The following is a 17,319-nucleotide window of genomic DNA, read 5'->3' as shown; positions in this document are numbered from 1 at the left end:
CAGGCTCTTGGCTGATGGCTCAGAGCCTGGAGCCTGCTTCTGATTCTGTGTCTCCCTCTCTCTCTGCCCCTCCCCCGTTCATGCTCTGTCTCTCTCTGTCTCAAAAATAAATAAACGTTAAAAAATAAGAAATAAAAAACAAACAAACAAACAAAAACAACCTCTCTCTCCACCTGCAAAAATACTCCCCGCCCCACGTCCTTAACCATGGTTTTCCTTTTAAGTTAGCGTCATGTTTCCCCCCTTATCCTCAGCATCCATTTCTTTGTGGTCTACGCTCACTGTGTCGGCTTTCTAATCTCATTCTCTTCTCTACCCACTATTGTTTTCTCAAGTGTCATGCAGTTCCAACAGGTTGCAGATTTGTCATGCTCCTCCCTAGGCTTTTGATAAAACTGAAACAAGAAAAAGAGGAATGAAAAGCCCTCCCCCCCACTTCCTGGTTCTTTTCTTTCCTTTATATCCATCAGCATCCTCTGTCTCTTACACTGATTCTTCTATTTCTATGCCTTAAACACTGGTGTCCGTGTGGTTCCTCACCCCATTGGCTGGTTAACCTCACTGTCGCCCACACTCTCCTGCTACTGCTGCTGCTGCCACCACCACCACCACCGCCAACTACTGTTAACTTCTACAACTGTATCTGTAATCCCGACCTTTTACAGGAACACCTGAGCTCCAGGCTCACCATAATAATTTCCCACAGGTAATATCTCTAGCTGGAGCCCCAAACACACTTCAGATTTAATACATCTACAACTGAACTAAATTCCCGTCTGAATGTTTTCTTTCCCTCTGGTTCCCCTAACTCGCTTAATGTCATTGCCATCTACTAAGTCATGTTAAACATTTTCAAGTTTCCTATGTTTTACAACCTTTTTCATTGGTAGTGACTCACTTTATTTTTGTAATGATTCACTTTGAAATGAGCTGTTATTAATTTAACACTAGTCTAGTGTTACCTAAATATTCCCCAATAGGAACTTCCAGAATGTGAGGTTAATTTGTTAAAAAACTTCTAATCTATAGGACAGGGCCCCAAAGTCCTCCCTCCTTCTCCCTGCCTTTTCAGTTCCCCACCCACCCACCCACAAGGCCTCCCTCCCGACACACACACACATAGCTAGTCTTTTATGAAATCTGATTGCTTCTTATTCTCTTTTCTGGTTCCTTTGTCTCTACTATTGAACTCACAACCCTGAGATCAAGAGTTGCATGCTCCTCTGACTGAGCCAGCCAGGAGCCCCAGGGATGACATTTCTGACATGGCCATTTAATCTCTAGGACACCCTTCCCTAATATTTGGCCAGTGTAGCACTGTGTGACTGACCTTCAGTTTTCCCTTTAGGTGTCACTTGGACTCACCTTGTAACAGTCATTAGCAATGAGCTGTAAGAGGCTAAAGGACTCGCCAGAAGTTTCCATCTTGAGATACAGTTCCCAGGCTAGTCTTGGTTTCTTATTCATTATATCTACAAAAAAAAAAAAAAAAGTTGGGGCATTTATTTATTTGTTAGAGAGAGAAAGAGAGAGAGAAAGAGCATGCAAGCAGGGGAGAGAGAGAAAGAGAGAAAAAAAATCCTAAGCAGACTCCATGCTCAACACAGATCCTGACATGGGGCTGATCCCATGACCCTGAGATCATGACCTGAGCCCAAATCAAGAGTTGGACACTCAACTGGCTGAGCCACCCAGGCACCCCAGAGTTTTGCCTTTTAAATGTGCAGGAAATACAATTCTGCATCTTGCTATTCTTTGGATTTGTTTCTATGTTCCAAACAGACAAAGGAATGGTAAACAGCCCTTATGTAGAAAGCTTGCAAGGTCATCATTAAGCTGGTTCTCCATCAGAAGTCTACCATACGTAAGATATTTAAGTTAGGATTCACAGAATTATGTCTTTTTAGATTGGGTTGATTTCCAGTAGTTCCCACTTTGCTCATCTGCTTAAAAGTCACATATCATTCATTAAATCCTTCTCATACAGTTTCAGCCTCACTGAGAACATGTGATTGCTGAAATCTTTCTGTGACTTCAAAAACTCTGTGAACATTTTAAATCTGAGTGAAAAAAAAGGAGCAAGGAAAAATAATGAATAGGGGATGACAGACAGACAAAGGTTGTAGGCTACAGAGTATTTTAAAAAATTATGGTTTGTGGGATTGAGCCCATGCTGTAGGCACGGAGCCCGTTTTAGATTCTTTCTCCCTTTCTCTCTGCCCCTCCCCAGCTCATGCACGTGTACACTCTCTCAAAATAAATAAACTTTAAAAACAGATTAAAAAAATATGTTTCTGACACATTACCACTTTTCAGGCCTTCATCATAATGAAAAGGTAAAATTAGCCTATTTAACACAGAATACTGTAAACTGAGATTCTGGAAACTTGAACAGGGCTGAAGGAAGAACTTGACACCTTTCAGGACTATTCATGCGAGGTCAATGTTGTATGGTAGAACCAACTACAGGGTAAATGTACGTAATACGTGTACATGGCCACCCTAACTGAGTAGCATTAATGATGCTTAATTTCAGTATTTACTCATTCTACAAAACAAAATTAGAAATGTTCACTGTAGGGGTGCCTGGGTGGCTGAGTCGGTTGAGCATCCGACTCTTGATTTCAGCTCAGGTCATGATCCTGGGGTTGTGGGATCGAGCTCCATGTCAGGCTCTATGCTGGGCATGAAGCCAGCTTGGGATTCTCTCTCTCTCTCTCTCTCTCTCTCTCTCCATTTGCCCCTCTCCCCGGCTCTCTCTCTTTAAAATAAAAAAAATAAAACAAGGGGCACCTGGGTGGCTCAGTCAGTTGAGCGTCCAACTCTTGATTTTGGCTCAGGTCATGATCTCATGGTCATGATCTCACGATCAAGTCCTGCATCAGCCTCTGCACTGACAGCCTGGAGCCTGCCTGGGATTCTCAGTCTCCCCTCTCTCTTTGTCCCTCCCCTGCTTGTGCTCTTTTTTTCTCTCTCTCTCAAAATAAATAAATAAAATGAAAAAAAAAAAGAAACTTAAAAATAAATAAATAAATAAATAAATAAATAAATGTTCACTATAATTTCTATCCAGAAGATTATGCAACAGACAAGAAAAAGAGGATTCCTCTGTAACATTTAAAAGATGACTCACAGCACCGAGCTAACCAACTGAGGTAAATGTAGTCATTTTTCATCTTCTCACTTTGGATTAAAAGGAAAACCTGTAAGAAGAGGAAAGAAAAGGAATAAACATGAAGATATTTTCACAATAAAAGTACCTATATGGGCTTGCCTTAGGTTAACACTTAGTTGTAGCCTTACAGATGATCAAATGCTATCCAGACTGCTAAGTAAAGGACAAAACAGGGTGATGTTGACATACTTCTCTCAGTTATTGATCTCACAAGCTGGCAAAAGGCTGGTAAGGATATATAAGATTTGAACAGAATAATTAACAACTGCATAATACACATTTGTTTAAGAACACCTGACCGTATTACTGGGTAGTAAAACAAGTCTCAACAAATTGTGAAGGGCTGGTGTCTTACAGACCACATTGGATAGCCACAATACAATTAAGTTAGAAATCAAAATAAAAAGCTTGGGAAAGATAATACACGTATTTGAAAATCATGAAACACATTTTTTTTTCATTTTTTAAAAATTTACATCCAAATTAGTTAGGATATAGTGCAACAATGATTTCAGGAGTAGATTCCTTAATGCCCTTTACCCATTTAGCCCATCCCCCCTCCTACAACCCCTCCGGTAACCCTCAGTTTGTTCTCCATATTTATGAGTCTCTTCTGTTTTGTCCCCCTCCCTGTTTTTATATTATTTTTGTTTCCCTTCCCTTATGTTCATCTGTTTTGTCTCTTAAAGTGCTCATATGAGTGAAGTCATATGATTTTTGTCTTTGTCTGACTAATTTCACTTAGCATAATACCCTCCAGTTCCATCCACGTAGTTGCAAATGGCAAGATTTCATTCTTTTTGATTGTCGAGTAATACTCCATTGTATACCACATCTTCTTTATCCATTCATCCATCGATGGACATTTGGGCTCTTTCCATACTTTGGCTATGGTGGATAGTGCTGCTATAAACATGCGGGTGCATGTGTCCCTTCAAAACAGCACACCTGTATCCCTTGGATAAATACCTAGTAGTGCAATTGCTGGGTCGTAGGGTAGTTATATTTTTAATTTTTTGAGGAACCTCCATACTGTTTTCCAGAGTGGCTGCACCAGCTTGCATTCCCAATGAAACACATTTTAAATAAAATTTCACAAAGAAGGGGCGCCTGGGTGGCTCAGTCGGTTGAGCGTCTGACTTCGGCTCAGGGCATGATCTCATGGTTTGTGAGTTTGAGCCCCGCAGTGGGCTCTGTGTTGACAGCTCAGAGCCTGGAGCCTGCTTCGGATCCTGTGTCTCCCTCTCTCTCTGCCCCTCCCCTACTCATGCTCTGTCTCTCTCTCTCTCTCTCTCTCTCAAAAATAAGTAAAGACATTAAAAAAAAATTTCACAAAGAAGACATCATAATGGAAGTTAGGAAAGAATTCGAATTTGAATAATAATAAGTGGAACAATTTGCTAAATAATAACAAAACTGAATTGAATAATTCAACTGAATTGCTTTGAATGATTCAGACAAATTAATCTACAGGGTTAGAAGTCAAAATAGTGGTTAGCCTCCAGGGAAAGAGACGGACTCAAACAAGTAGATGAAGGGATTTCTGTGGGGTTAGGGTAATACTGTTTCGTGATCTGAGTACTGATTATCTGGATATGTTCACTTTAAAAATTCATCAAGCTGTATACTTTGATTTGATTTGTACAATTTTCTCACTGTATGTTATGCTTTCATAAATGCTATCAAGAAAAGGGAAACAGTACATAGTTACAAAATCTATGTCTATTCACATTTTACTTTTTAATATAACCTAAGAACAAAAGAACTTTTCATAATCCTTTGCCCTTGAACATTGTTTCAGTGACAAAAAGATAACAATGTTTTTATTTTTATCATTTATTTTCAAGTTTTTACTTAAATTCCAGATACCTAACATATTGTGTAATAGTGATTTTGGGTGTAGAATTTAGTGATTCATCACTTCCATCCAACACCCAGTGCTTACCACGTGCCCTCCTTAATACCCATCAGGCATTTAGCCCATCCCTGCCTACCTCCCCTCCAGCAACCCTCAGTTTGTGGTCCATAGTTAAGAGTCTGTTTTATGGTTTGCTTCTCTTTTTTTTTTTTTATTTCCCCTATGTTTATCCATTTTGTTTCACTCTGGAAAACAGTATGGAGGTTCCTCAAAAAGTTAAAGCAGACAGTGTTTATAAATAGAAATCATTCAAATGCATCAAAAGCAGATACCCACCTCTTCACCCTCGCTGGTATTGCCTGTTGCAGCTTTGGCTTGGGCATAATTAAAGTTAAAGATGTCATCATTGTAGAAGTAACTCTGGAAAACATCCCAAGAATAGGTCACATTGAGTATTAACATACAAAATATAAAAACATCAGTTATACCAGATAAACTCAAAGATCATTTTAAGGCATGGGCTGACACCACCAACATCACCATTGTAAAAGGGCCATCTCTATGAGTATCTTATCTCTGACACATTATATATAGTATTTTGTATACAAACTCATCTAGAAAATTCTATACTGACCTTAAATGAGTTGAGGTAAATCAAGACATCATCAAATTGCTTAAGCAGAAAGAAACAGGAAGCCATGCACTGCCTCCCGGGTATTGTATCTGAAATGGAATGGGAAAAGGAACCAGGTATATTCACGAAACTGCAAGTTCTCTTTAGCTGAGATTTGAGTCACTTTATAATTCAGAGATAGGAATGTATTCCAAGACCTCTTTCTAGACTCTGAGATTGTAGATTCTGTTCAGTGGACAAAACCCCAGCATAATGGAGGTCACATAGTACTTGAGGGTGACCAATGATTTCTCTTGGGCCTAACTCACAGACTCCAGAATGAACACACGCCCTGCAGGCTACGGTATTCCTCGTATGTTTTCCCAGGTCTTTGAGTCTCTCACCCGTTCCAACACGTGCACACTCAACTAATGTGGCTCAGTCTTCACCACCACTTGTCTATAAGACAACCTAGCACTTCCAGATCAAATGGAGAAATAATTTGCCGTGGAACCAGCTGGTCCTGATCCTGAACAACTTTCTGTCTGATATCAGATTCCTGTTTGAGATAGTAGAGAATTAGTATGACCCCCACCCTTGACACTGGGACTCCTATTCATTCTTGCTCTGTTTAATTTTCCCCCCACAGCACTTATCATGGTCAGATACACCATGTGATCTACTTATTTATTGTGTGTATTGTCTGTCCCACTGGACTGTATGCTCCACAAGGATGGAGGACTTGTTGGTTTTATTTCCTGCTACATCCCCAGCACCTCAATAAAGTTTCTTATATAAATGAATGAAATGAGGAAAGGAAATATTATTCAATAAATGGTCATGGTGAAACATTTGAAAGAAAATGAATATTCAGGGGTGATAAAAATATTTAACAACTAGTTCACTACGAACACTGTCCACCAGAAAAGATGCTGGCCTTAGACAACTGGTGCAAACAGCCGTACCAGCTCCCACTGGCCAACTCACAGCCCTTTTGATAGCCCTTTCCTCAAATCTTACACTCAATCTTGACCAATGAAATCAATACTTAAATTAAGAAAATAAAGCAACAAAACTACTAGTGGGAAATATAAGTGAATATTATCTAACTGTGGGGGTACGGAAGCATTTTCTAACCTACATACCCATGTATAATATCATCATAAAAAGGTAAACTTAATTGAATAAGATTTAAATATTTTTATATGTGAAAAAATACCACAGGCAAAATTGAAAGGCAAATGACCCGCCAGAAAAAATACCTATGACATGATAAAAGTTGAATACTTAGAAAGCCCTTGAAAAATGAAGAGAAGTTAACATTTCAAATCAAAACCAGAATCAGGGTGCCTGCGTGGCTCGTTGGTTAAGTGTCCAACTCTTGACTTCAGCTCGGGTAATGATCTGTTTGTGGATTTGAACCCTGCATCAGGCTCTGTGCTAACAGCATGGAGCCTGCTTGGGATTCTCTCTCCCTCTCTCTCTGCCCCTCCCCTGCTCACACTCTCCCTCTCTGAGTCAAAATAAATGAAAAATAAACGTTAAAAAGAAACAGAATCGAATTTTAAGAACTCTTATGAACTAAAGATTACATTTATTCTCCTCTATTTATATATTCTCTCATCCCACTTTAGTTGAGATGTTGAGAAGAGCTAACCCAATACTTCCTCCTGTGTCTCTCCCACAGGACTTCCTACTTTATACTTTTCTTTCAAGCCTGACAGACGTATCTCCGGACAGAGACTCAAACTTCACCAGTCAATATATGAACCAACTCCAACAATTACAAATCATGTGAATGAGTACAGATTTCAGACATACCACACTCACTCGCTGACCCTCCCACCAGCTGGAAGAACTGCTGGGCGATTTTCATATGGTCCCTCTGAAAAACAAAGCAGAGCTGAGAGAGCTGATATAAGCTGAAAATATTTCATTTGTATTATATGTTATGCTTTTAAAATATTTGCCAGGATTTAATATATACCCTTCTTTTAAATCCTCTCCCAAACAAACTAATTCTTATTAGCATAAGCAACTAGAGAATCATAACCTGAAACTGAATTGAAACCAACCCAGGGTCAGATAAAAAAGAGAAAAAAATCTAATTCCCAAATTGTATCCTAAAAGTACCTTCATTAAATGAACTCATTCATTTAGTCATTCATTCACACAATGAACAGATATTTATTGCTCCTTTATCATATATCAGACCTTGTGGTAGGAGCCATAGTTATAACAAGGAGTATTAAATACACTCATTCATTGATTCAGTGACTATTGTAGAGGGAGCCAGAGATAAAAAGATTTATTTATATCTATTTTGTTCCAGAAAGAATGTAATGTGCCATATTCATATGAATAAGTACTTAATTTTGGGCAGTGCTTATAAAAAGTCTTTGCCAAAGAAACAATTATCCCCATTTTACAAATGCCAAGATTACAGCTCAGAGGTGTGCAAGGTTAATGCAACTCACTGAAAGTAAGAATGAAGATGTGCGATGATTTGCAGTTGTTTTTAGGTATAAACACACTGCTTAAAAATGGGGCTTTTAAAAGATGAAGCAACAATTCTTAGGGTGAAAGATTTCTTTTTTTGGTCTTTAAATAACATAGAATTCTTTTTACAATGGAATCTAGGTTGGGGGATATGGAGGAACGAAAGGAACTGCAAATGAGCCTAATCGTAAGCTTATTGCTGGCTGAACTTGAACGTTCACTTTGATCTTTTCCACAACAGTGTAACTGCAGGCTGTACATTACCAGTGATTTCATACTTACCGAACCCATTTCCTGGCCAAGAGCTGCATTGACCACTCCTTTGAGGATATACTCCTGGCAACATGGAATAACACTAATTACTGTTAAGAGAATGTGTAGCTATGAGATGTCTTCCAAATTAATTTCAACTTAATACTCTCAATATATTATCAAAAGTTACTCAGAGTCACTTTTCTCTTTTCCATCCTTGGTTTGAATGAAAGAATTAGAAGACTTTCATTTGGTTTTCAGGAAAGTGTCCATATAATAGAATTCACCATATTTGTAAATTCTCAATCTTAAGCAGAAAAACTCAGTAGAAACTTTAAGTTTTATTTGAACTCAATGGAAAAAATTAACAATAAAATATTTATGTAATAATTTTTATCACCTTATTAGCCCCTGCCATTGTTCATAACAACAACATACACATTATTTTCTTTCCAATAATAAAATAACTTTGTTTTCATAATAATCTTTTTCCTCAAAAAACAAAAAAGTATCCTGTAATTTCCATTTGTAAGGTATTCTCTCTTTTGGAGCCCTGAGACCTCACCTTCATCCCTTTCAGACATGGCTCTTTTCTTTAATAGACACCTTTTTTAGCAGCTTTATCAATTTTTTATGTAGGTACTATTTTTATTTAAGAGGGCTCATAAAAAGAACACAAAAGATGCCAAAGCTTTTATTTTTTTATTTGAGAGAGAGAGAGAGAGAGAGCGAGCATGAGTGGGGTGGAGGGGCAAAGAGAGAGAGAGAATCCTAAGCAGGCTCCACACTCAGCATGGAGCCCAATGTGGGACTCAATACGATGACCTTGGGATCACAACCTGAGTTGAAATAAAGAGTTGGAAGCTCAACCAGCTAAGCCACCCAGGCATCCCAATGCTGAAGCTTTTAATACACTTGAGAACTATACCTGCTTGGATTTCATAGGGTCTAGAAACATTTTCAGTCTTTCATTCAGTAAGTACAATGTCTACAACATACTTGTGTACATAGTGTTGGAAATCCAAATAGACAATGGTCCCTGACTGCAAAGAGCTAACAATCTAGTAGGGGAAAGACAAATTACAAACAATTATACTAGTGAGATAAGTTTCTTTCTATTCCTTGCTGTTAGTTCCATTGTAATCCTAGATTTAGGTTTTTTCACACCTCAACCCTTTTGAGGAAATGACCACATATAAGGGAGTTTAAAAACATAAAAAAATCCAGAATATTCATTCTCATATCAAAAGTCTCACAGGACATTCCTAGATCAATATATATGGTCTTCCCTGAGATTCTACAAGCAGGAATCTTCTCTAATATGCCTTCTTGCTACCTTTCTGAAATTCTGCTTTCAACAGAAGTTGGTTAGTAAAATGGTAACACATTTTCAATTACCTGAGGAGTAGTAGGTTCCAGATCCTTAATTAAGTTATAAGCTTCTTGAACATCATCTGAAATACAAGAAATAAGTAGCTATACTAGTCTATATTCCAGCAAACTCTTCTGAAATAGTCCCAAAAACATACGGTCCTTCAGTACTCAAACGTTCATGGGAAGTATGAGTTGTTTTATCTGTCTTCTAACTCTCCATCAAGTTCAATGTGGAGTAATTATCTTAAGGATAACCAAAATATCTTAGGAGACCCATAAGCCATGAAGCACCTAAAAAAGGGTTCAAGCTAAAATATGGACTATTATATACCAATGGCATTGTAATTATACAAGAAAAACAACCGATTTTTTAAAAGAGAATATATATTAAGTATGTAGGAGTGAAATGACATGAAGTCTGGGATTTGCTGTAGGGGGAGTATGGATGAAAAAATAATGGCAATATCTTGAAGACTGTTGAAGCTGGAATGAATACTTGGCTGTTCATTTTGGGCATTTATACTATTTACTTTTGCTTAGTTTGAAATTTTTTATAATAAAAATTAATTTATAAAACACATACGATATTTAATTCCTGTCCAAAAGCCTACTTCATTGAGTTTATATATCAGATAGAACTGTTTACACGTTCATGTTCTTATTTTAATAAACACTTACATTTTCCTCGATGAGGAATATGTTGTCTGGTTGGTTTCTACCATGCACCTAAAAAGGCCCACACTGTTAGTCCGAGGTCCTTGACACAGCGCCACCACCAATGCATGGTAGCTCCTATCCTGCACTCATCACTGTTAGGTAAAAGACTGCTTTAGGCATGTGTCTACAATTTTAACCTTACTTAAGGGCAGTCAATGTCACATTCTCTTTGAATCATAATATTTCTCATAAGAAGCTGCAGGTAGAAAGAAACAGAAAGGCAGACAACTAGACTAAATAAAAAATAGTTAAAGACTCAAGAAAATGTGGATGTACACTATACACAGGGGAACACTAGAAAAATAACTGTAAGGAAGAGGAAGGAAAAACGATGGAAAAACTGAAATAGATGGGTAGAGAACAAAAGACAGAAAAACAAAAGGAAGAAAGAAAAACAGAATGAGGGAGAAGGTTGGAGGCAAGAGAAAAGGCACGACAAATAAGCACCAATAAATTTGTTCTATCCTATGAACCTGCTGCAAATACATTTTTGGAAGCATTTTGGATTTTAAAAGTTAAGCAACTAGCTCAATCAGAGGTTAAATGTTCTACCATATCTCGTTGTAAGCAAGACCAAGACAAATTTTTCTTACCTTGACGAAGGTAGTAAATCACTAAGTTTAACCGAGCTTCAGGAATGACATCAACCAGGGGAGGCAAAACCTGCAAAGCCCCTTCTCCTCCTCGGAAAACAACCTAACGACAGAAAAAGTCCATTATTACGGCAATAAGCATGAATGCACTTACTGGGGAAATGTGTAAGGAGCTGCCACTTATAACTCAGTTATTCTTTGAAAAGATGAATATATTTTTGAAGCTCTCAATATACACATGACTTTGACCTTTTTGAAAAAAGCCATTATCTAAATTATAATAAGTGTAAGCAACAGAATAAAGGCATATGCCTATTGCATATGTTTCCTTTTCATAAGAACTACAGAAAACTCTTAAAGTACCCAATAGTCAATAATAAAACTTTTTTCTAGACAAATATTCTATATCAAAAACTCCAGGAAGGAATTTATATAACCTTTTTGAGCCTTTTTCTTCATTATAAGGATTGAATGAGATCAAGAGGGGTAAATGTGTGGTACATAGTAGGTAACATTTAATGAATTGCATAAATAGTAGCGCCTACTGTTTGTCTGGGATTGTAGTAAGCACTGGCATTGCAGCAAAAACAAGTCACTTCCTTGTCACTATAACACAGCTACACTCAAGTGGGGAGAGAGCCTCAAACAGCAAACACATAAGAATATTGTCATATGCTAATGACAACGGCTAAAACAAAAATACTATCCGAGAGAGCAGTTTTATGCACTGTGGTATACCCAGAACTTAGCACAGTATCTGACACATAGCCAGCTGTTTCATAAATAACTACACAGAGATCGAGGCCATCAGGCATGAGCTACCCAATCTCTGCTTTCTACCTCAAAAATATCCATTTGGTTTCTTTCTTGATTCTTCCTTATCCGAGATGTTCCCTTCTTTTGCCAAGATTAATTCTTTCATCTGGTTTCTTGATTTCATGACTTCAAAAAAATTAATTCTACTACAGTTAACATCAGGTGTACAATATGGTGATTCAACTATTCTACACATTACTCAGTGCTCATCATGACAAGTGTACTCTTAATCCCCTTCACCTATTTCAACCATCCCCCACTCATCTCCCCTCTGGTAATCAGCTATTTGTTCTCTATAGTCAAGAGTCTGTTTTTTGGTTGGTCTCTTTTTTTCTTTGTTCATTTGTTTTATTTCTTAAATTCCACGTATGACTGAAATCATATGGTGTCTTTCTCAGACTTATTTCATTTGACTTTATACACTCTAGCTCTATCCATGTACCCCAAATGGCAAGATTTCACTCTTTTTATAGCTGAGTAATATTCCATTGTGTGTCTGTGGATTTGCTGTAGGGGGAGCAAAAGAATGAAACTGGACCATTTTCTTACACCAAAAGTAAACTCAAATGGATTAAGAACTTAAATATGACACCTGAAACCATAAACATCCTAAAAGAGAGCACAGGCAGTAGTTTCTCACATTGGCCATAGTAGCATTTTTCTAGATATGTCTTCTGTGGTGAGGGCAACAAAAGCACACACACACACACACACACACACACACATATATATATTCACCCATTCATTTATTGATTGACACTTGAGGTGCTTCCATAATTTGGCTATTGTAAATAATTCTGCAATAAATATAGGGGTACATATATAATTTTGAATATTTTCATGTTTTTCATGTTCTTTGAGTAAACACCCAGCGGAATCCAGTGGAATTCTGGATCACATGGTAAATCTATTTTAATTTTTTGAGGAACCCCCATACTCTTTTCCACAGTGCACCAATTTCATTCCCATTAACAGTGCACACGGGTTCCTTTTTCTCCACATTCTCACCAACATTTGTTACTTCCTGTGTTTTTATTTTAGCCATTCTAGCAGGTGTGAGGTGATATCTCATTGTAGTTTTGATTTGCATTTTCCTGATGATGAATGATGTTAAGCATCTTCTCATGTCTGTTGGCAATTTGGATGTCTTCTTTGGAGAAATGTCTGTTCATGTCTTCTGCCCATTTTTTATTTATCGGATTGGTGTTGAGTTGTATAAGTGGGTTTTTTTTTTGGTTTTGTTTTGTTTTGTTTTTGAGAGAGAGAGAAAGAGCACGAGTGGAGTAGGTGCAGAAAGAGACAGAGAAAGAATTCCAAGCAGGCTATGTGCTGTCGAACAGAGCCCCATGTGGGGCTCAAACTCACTAACTGTGATATCATGACCTGAGCCGAGATCAAGAGGCAGATGCTTAACCGAATGAGCCACCCAAGCGCCCCAAGTTGTATAAGTTTTTTTTTTTTTTTTTTTTTTTAATTTTTTTTTTCAACGCTTTTTATTTATTTTTGGGACAGAGAGAGACAGAGCATGAACGGGGGAGGGGCAGAGAGAGAGGGAGACACAGAATCGGAAACAGGCTCCAGGCTCCGAGCCATCAGCCCAGAGCCTGACGCGGGGCTCGAACTCACGGACCGCGAGATCGTGACCTGGCTGAAGTCGTACGTTTAACCGACTGCGCCACCCAGGCGCCCCTGTATAAGTTTTTTATACATTTTGGATACTGACCCCTTATCAGATGTCATTTGCAAATATCTTTTCCCACTCTGCAGGTTGTTTTTGTGTTTTGTTGATTGTTTCCTTGACTGGGCAGAACTTTTAATTTTGATGTTAGTCCTAACTGGTTTTTTTTTTTGCTTTTGTTGCCCTTACCACAGAAGACATATCTAGCAAAATGCTACTATGGCCAATGTGAGAAATAGTATACTGCCTGTGCTCTCCTTTAGGATGTTTATGGTTTCAGGTGTCATACTTAGGTTCTTAATCCATTTGGGTTTACTTTTGGTGTAAGAAAATGGTCCAGTTTCATTCTTTTGCATGTAGCTGTCTGATTTGCCCAACACCATTCGTTGAAAAGACTGTCTTTTTCCCATTTCATATTCCTGCCTCTTTTGTTGAAGACTCATTGATCATATAATTGTGGGTTTATTTCTGGCCCTTCTATTCTGTTCCATTGATCTGTGTCTATTTTTATGCCAATACCATACTATTTTGATTACTACATCTTTGCAGTATATCTTGAAATCTGGGATTGTGATATCTCCAGTTTTGTTCCTCTTTTTCAAGATTACTTTCGCCATTCAGGATCTCTTACGGTTCCATACAAATTTTAGGATTGTTTGCTCTGGTTCTGTGACAAATGCTGTTGGTATTCTGAAAGGGATTGCATTAAATGTATAGGTTGCTCCGGGTAGTATGGGGCATTTTAACATTTGTTCTCCCAATCCAGTTTGGGATGTTTTAGTCAACCTGGATCTTGTTTCTCTATTAATTATTCTATCTTCATTGCTCCTGGTCCTACTTCTCAACTTTAAACATACACAAGTGTTTTTGCTCTCTTGAAAAATCTTCCTCCCTCTGGATAGTGCCCTATGTTTTTCCTTTCTTTCGGTACCACACTTCCAAAGTGTGTGGCTTTACTGCTTAAACTTTATTATCCTCTTACTCCTGAACCTCCTGCTTTCAGCACACTAGTAAACTTACTCTCACAAGTCACAAATTAACTCCTTTAACCAAATTCAATGGACTCTTCTGCCCAATGATGCTTCTGTAGTTTGGACTGATGGCCATAGCATGATCACAAAAACATGATTTACTAGCACTAAGTGCTAGATACTGTGCAAAGCATCTTACACACGTTACCTCATTTGGTCCTCACAAGAAAATACGGTAGGCACTGTAATTTCCCCTGTGGAACACCTGAGAACACTGAGTCTCAACAATGCTAAGTGACTCACCCAAAGGTCCAAAGCTAGTACATGGAATAGGCTGATTTTGACCTCAAGTCTGACCGCAAAAGCCAATGCTCATAACAACCATTTATATTGTGTAGTAATTTTAGACTTTGTTTTAAATTATAAAAGTATTATATGTTCAAAGGGGGAAAACTTATATATTACAAAAGGAAAATTTCTGTATTCTCATTTCTCTCTTTAATCCCACTCTCAGAAACAAATCCCTATTTACTAGCTGACATACTCCTTCCAGTCATATATACATATGGTGCTTCCTTACTCTGGCTGTACATTATATCCATCTGGGAAGCTTTTAAGAAAAGCTCCTTAAATACAGATGCTTTCAAAATAATATAAAAACAGGGAGGAGGACAAAACATAAGAGACTCCTAAATATGGAGAACAAACAGAGGGTTACTGGAGGGATTGTGGGGGGATGGGCTAAATGGGTAAGGGGCACTAAGGAATCTATTCCTGAAATCATTGTTGCACTATATGCTAACTAACTTGGATGTAAATTTAAAAAATAAATTAAATTTTGGGTGCCTAGGTGGCTCAGTCGGTTAAGCGTCCGACTTCAGCTCAGGTCATGATCTCACACTCCGTGAGTTTGAGCCCTGCGTCGGGCTCTGTACTGACAGCTCAGAGCCTGGAGCCTGCTTCAGAGTCTGTGTCTCCCCCTCTCTGTGTCCCTCCCCTGCTCATGCTCTGTCTCTCTCTGTCTCAAAAATAAATTTAAAAACATTAAAAAATTAAAAACAAAAACAAACAAACAAACAAAAAAAACAAAGATGGACTCGAGTTTGACTTTCGCCAGAAAATCCTTCCATTCATTGTAATCCACAAGGATAGATGTTCCTTGGTCTTGGCCAACAAAATGAACCCTTGGACTTATACTCCCTTGCACTTCTTTCTAAATGTTATATATGTCTTACTGCCCTCCCAGTAAGGGTTTCCTTGAGGAGAGGACCTCATATCTAAAACTTATGTTCTCTCTCCCATAGCAAGGAGGAGTTCACTTGGAGTAGAGAAGTATTTGTTGCAATATCTCCCTTCACGTATCCTTCTAACTGCTTTGATATACCAAAATAGGATTAAGACTCAATTCAGTCACGATGATAGTGCTATTCACCAGATTGTGCCTGATGAGTTCTTTAGCAAATTCAAAGGAAGAAGAAGCGTTGTCCATCAAGCTTTTGAGTTCTGCCTGAAATTGAAAAAGGAAAGGCTTAGGAAAACGCAAGTATACAGTCCTTACACCACATATTTTTACAACGTTTTATAGTTTACAAGGAATTTAACACACTATTTCATTTGTTTCTCAGGAGTCTGAGAGTCAGTGTGATTATTATCCTCATTTTACAGATGAGAACATCAAGGCTTATAAACATTACATGACTTGAACCTTCCAATAAGCAGCAAGTTTGAAACTGGTCAACCCAAGTCTGAAGACTTCTACTTGGCAGAGCCAAAGGTGATAAAGGAGCTAAGTTTTTCACAACTGAGGTTGATTCTTCAATGTGATCATTCCACCTATACCCTGAACTCTCATAGTACCTCCTTCCTGCTGAATTGGCCTTTACTTACATACCATAATTAAAATACCTTCTCCTATTATTTATTAGACCTATCAGATCTCTTCTGTATTCTCTCACCCTTTTAGCTCCCCATAGAACAAATGGTCAACCATTTCTAGCATCCTCACTAACACCCTCGATTCCCTTAGCCCTTCCTCAGCTTTCTGTTGTTCCTGACTTGCCAATCTATAATTTTGAGTAATCTTCCTCTCCTTTTTCTACTTCCGTCAGTAGGTAGCTAACCTTTTCAGGATAAAATAATTAAATTTTTAAAAATTTTATTTTAGAGACAGAGAGAGAGCAAGCAGGGGAGAGGCGCAGAGGGCTGAGGAGGGAGAGGAAAGGAGGGAGGGAGGGGGAGGGGGAGAGAGAGAGAGAGAGAGAGAGAGAGAGAGAGAGAGAGAGAATATCTTAAGCAGGCTCCATGCTAAGCGCAGAGCCTGATGTGGGGCTCGATCCCCTGACCCTGGGATCATGATCGGAGCCGAAATCAACAGTCAGACGCTCAACCAACCAAGCCACCCAAGCTCCCCACTATTTAAATTCTCGATTGTTCTCACTAACCACTACAAACTTGCTCTACTTGATCTCATATGGGATTGTGTATCTACCTCAGCAACGCTTTTATTAATCCCTTCTTTTGTCCACAGCAGCAATTCTAAAGTGTTTGGTAATATTAGGTTAGATCAGCAATTTTCAAGCTTTTTGATCTCAAGATCTTTTTTATAGTCTTAAAAATTATTAAGGATCCTTAAGAACTTTTGTTTACATGGGTTATAGCCCACATAAATAGCACACACTACAATATACATTGTATTAGAAATTAAAACAGAAATTTTAAATTATTCAATTAATCAAAAATAATACTAAAACCACTATATATTAACATAAATATA

The 17,319-nt window shown here is 38.1% G+C and overlaps 1 protein-coding gene across 1 annotated transcript in view; it reads right to left on the bottom strand.

Annotated features, from left to right (window-relative positions):
* Nucleotides 1-17,319, bottom strand: part of IFT56 (intraflagellar transport 56) — a 47,599-nt gene that overhangs the window by 8,287 nt on the left and 21,993 nt on the right. Inside the window, exons 7-15 of the mRNA XM_047097428.1 lie at nt 15,979-16,053; nt 11,082-11,184; nt 9,796-9,851; nt 8,428-8,481; nt 7,468-7,531; nt 5,668-5,756; nt 5,370-5,453; nt 3,134-3,203; nt 1,366-1,472 (exon numbers count right to left, since the gene is read on the bottom strand). Of these exons, the coding sequence (XP_046953384.1) occupies nt 1,366-1,472; nt 3,134-3,203; nt 5,370-5,453; nt 5,668-5,756; nt 7,468-7,531; nt 8,428-8,481; nt 9,796-9,851; nt 11,082-11,184; nt 15,979-16,053 (702 nt within the window). The remainder of the gene's footprint in view (nt 1-1,365; nt 1,473-3,133; nt 3,204-5,369; nt 5,454-5,667; nt 5,757-7,467; nt 7,532-8,427; nt 8,482-9,795; nt 9,852-11,081; nt 11,185-15,978; nt 16,054-17,319) is intronic.

This window comes from Lynx rufus, unplaced genomic scaffold, assembly GCF_022079265.1.
Source record: "Lynx rufus isolate CCGP_SWC_20201006 ecotype Redwood Valley unplaced genomic scaffold, mLynRuf1.p SCAF_4, whole genome shotgun sequence".
Classification (NCBI taxonomy): domain Eukaryota; kingdom Metazoa; phylum Chordata; class Mammalia; order Carnivora; family Felidae; genus Lynx; species Lynx rufus.
The sequence above is the reverse complement of the archived record's forward strand: the minus strand, read 5'-3'. Positions and strand labels throughout refer to the sequence as shown.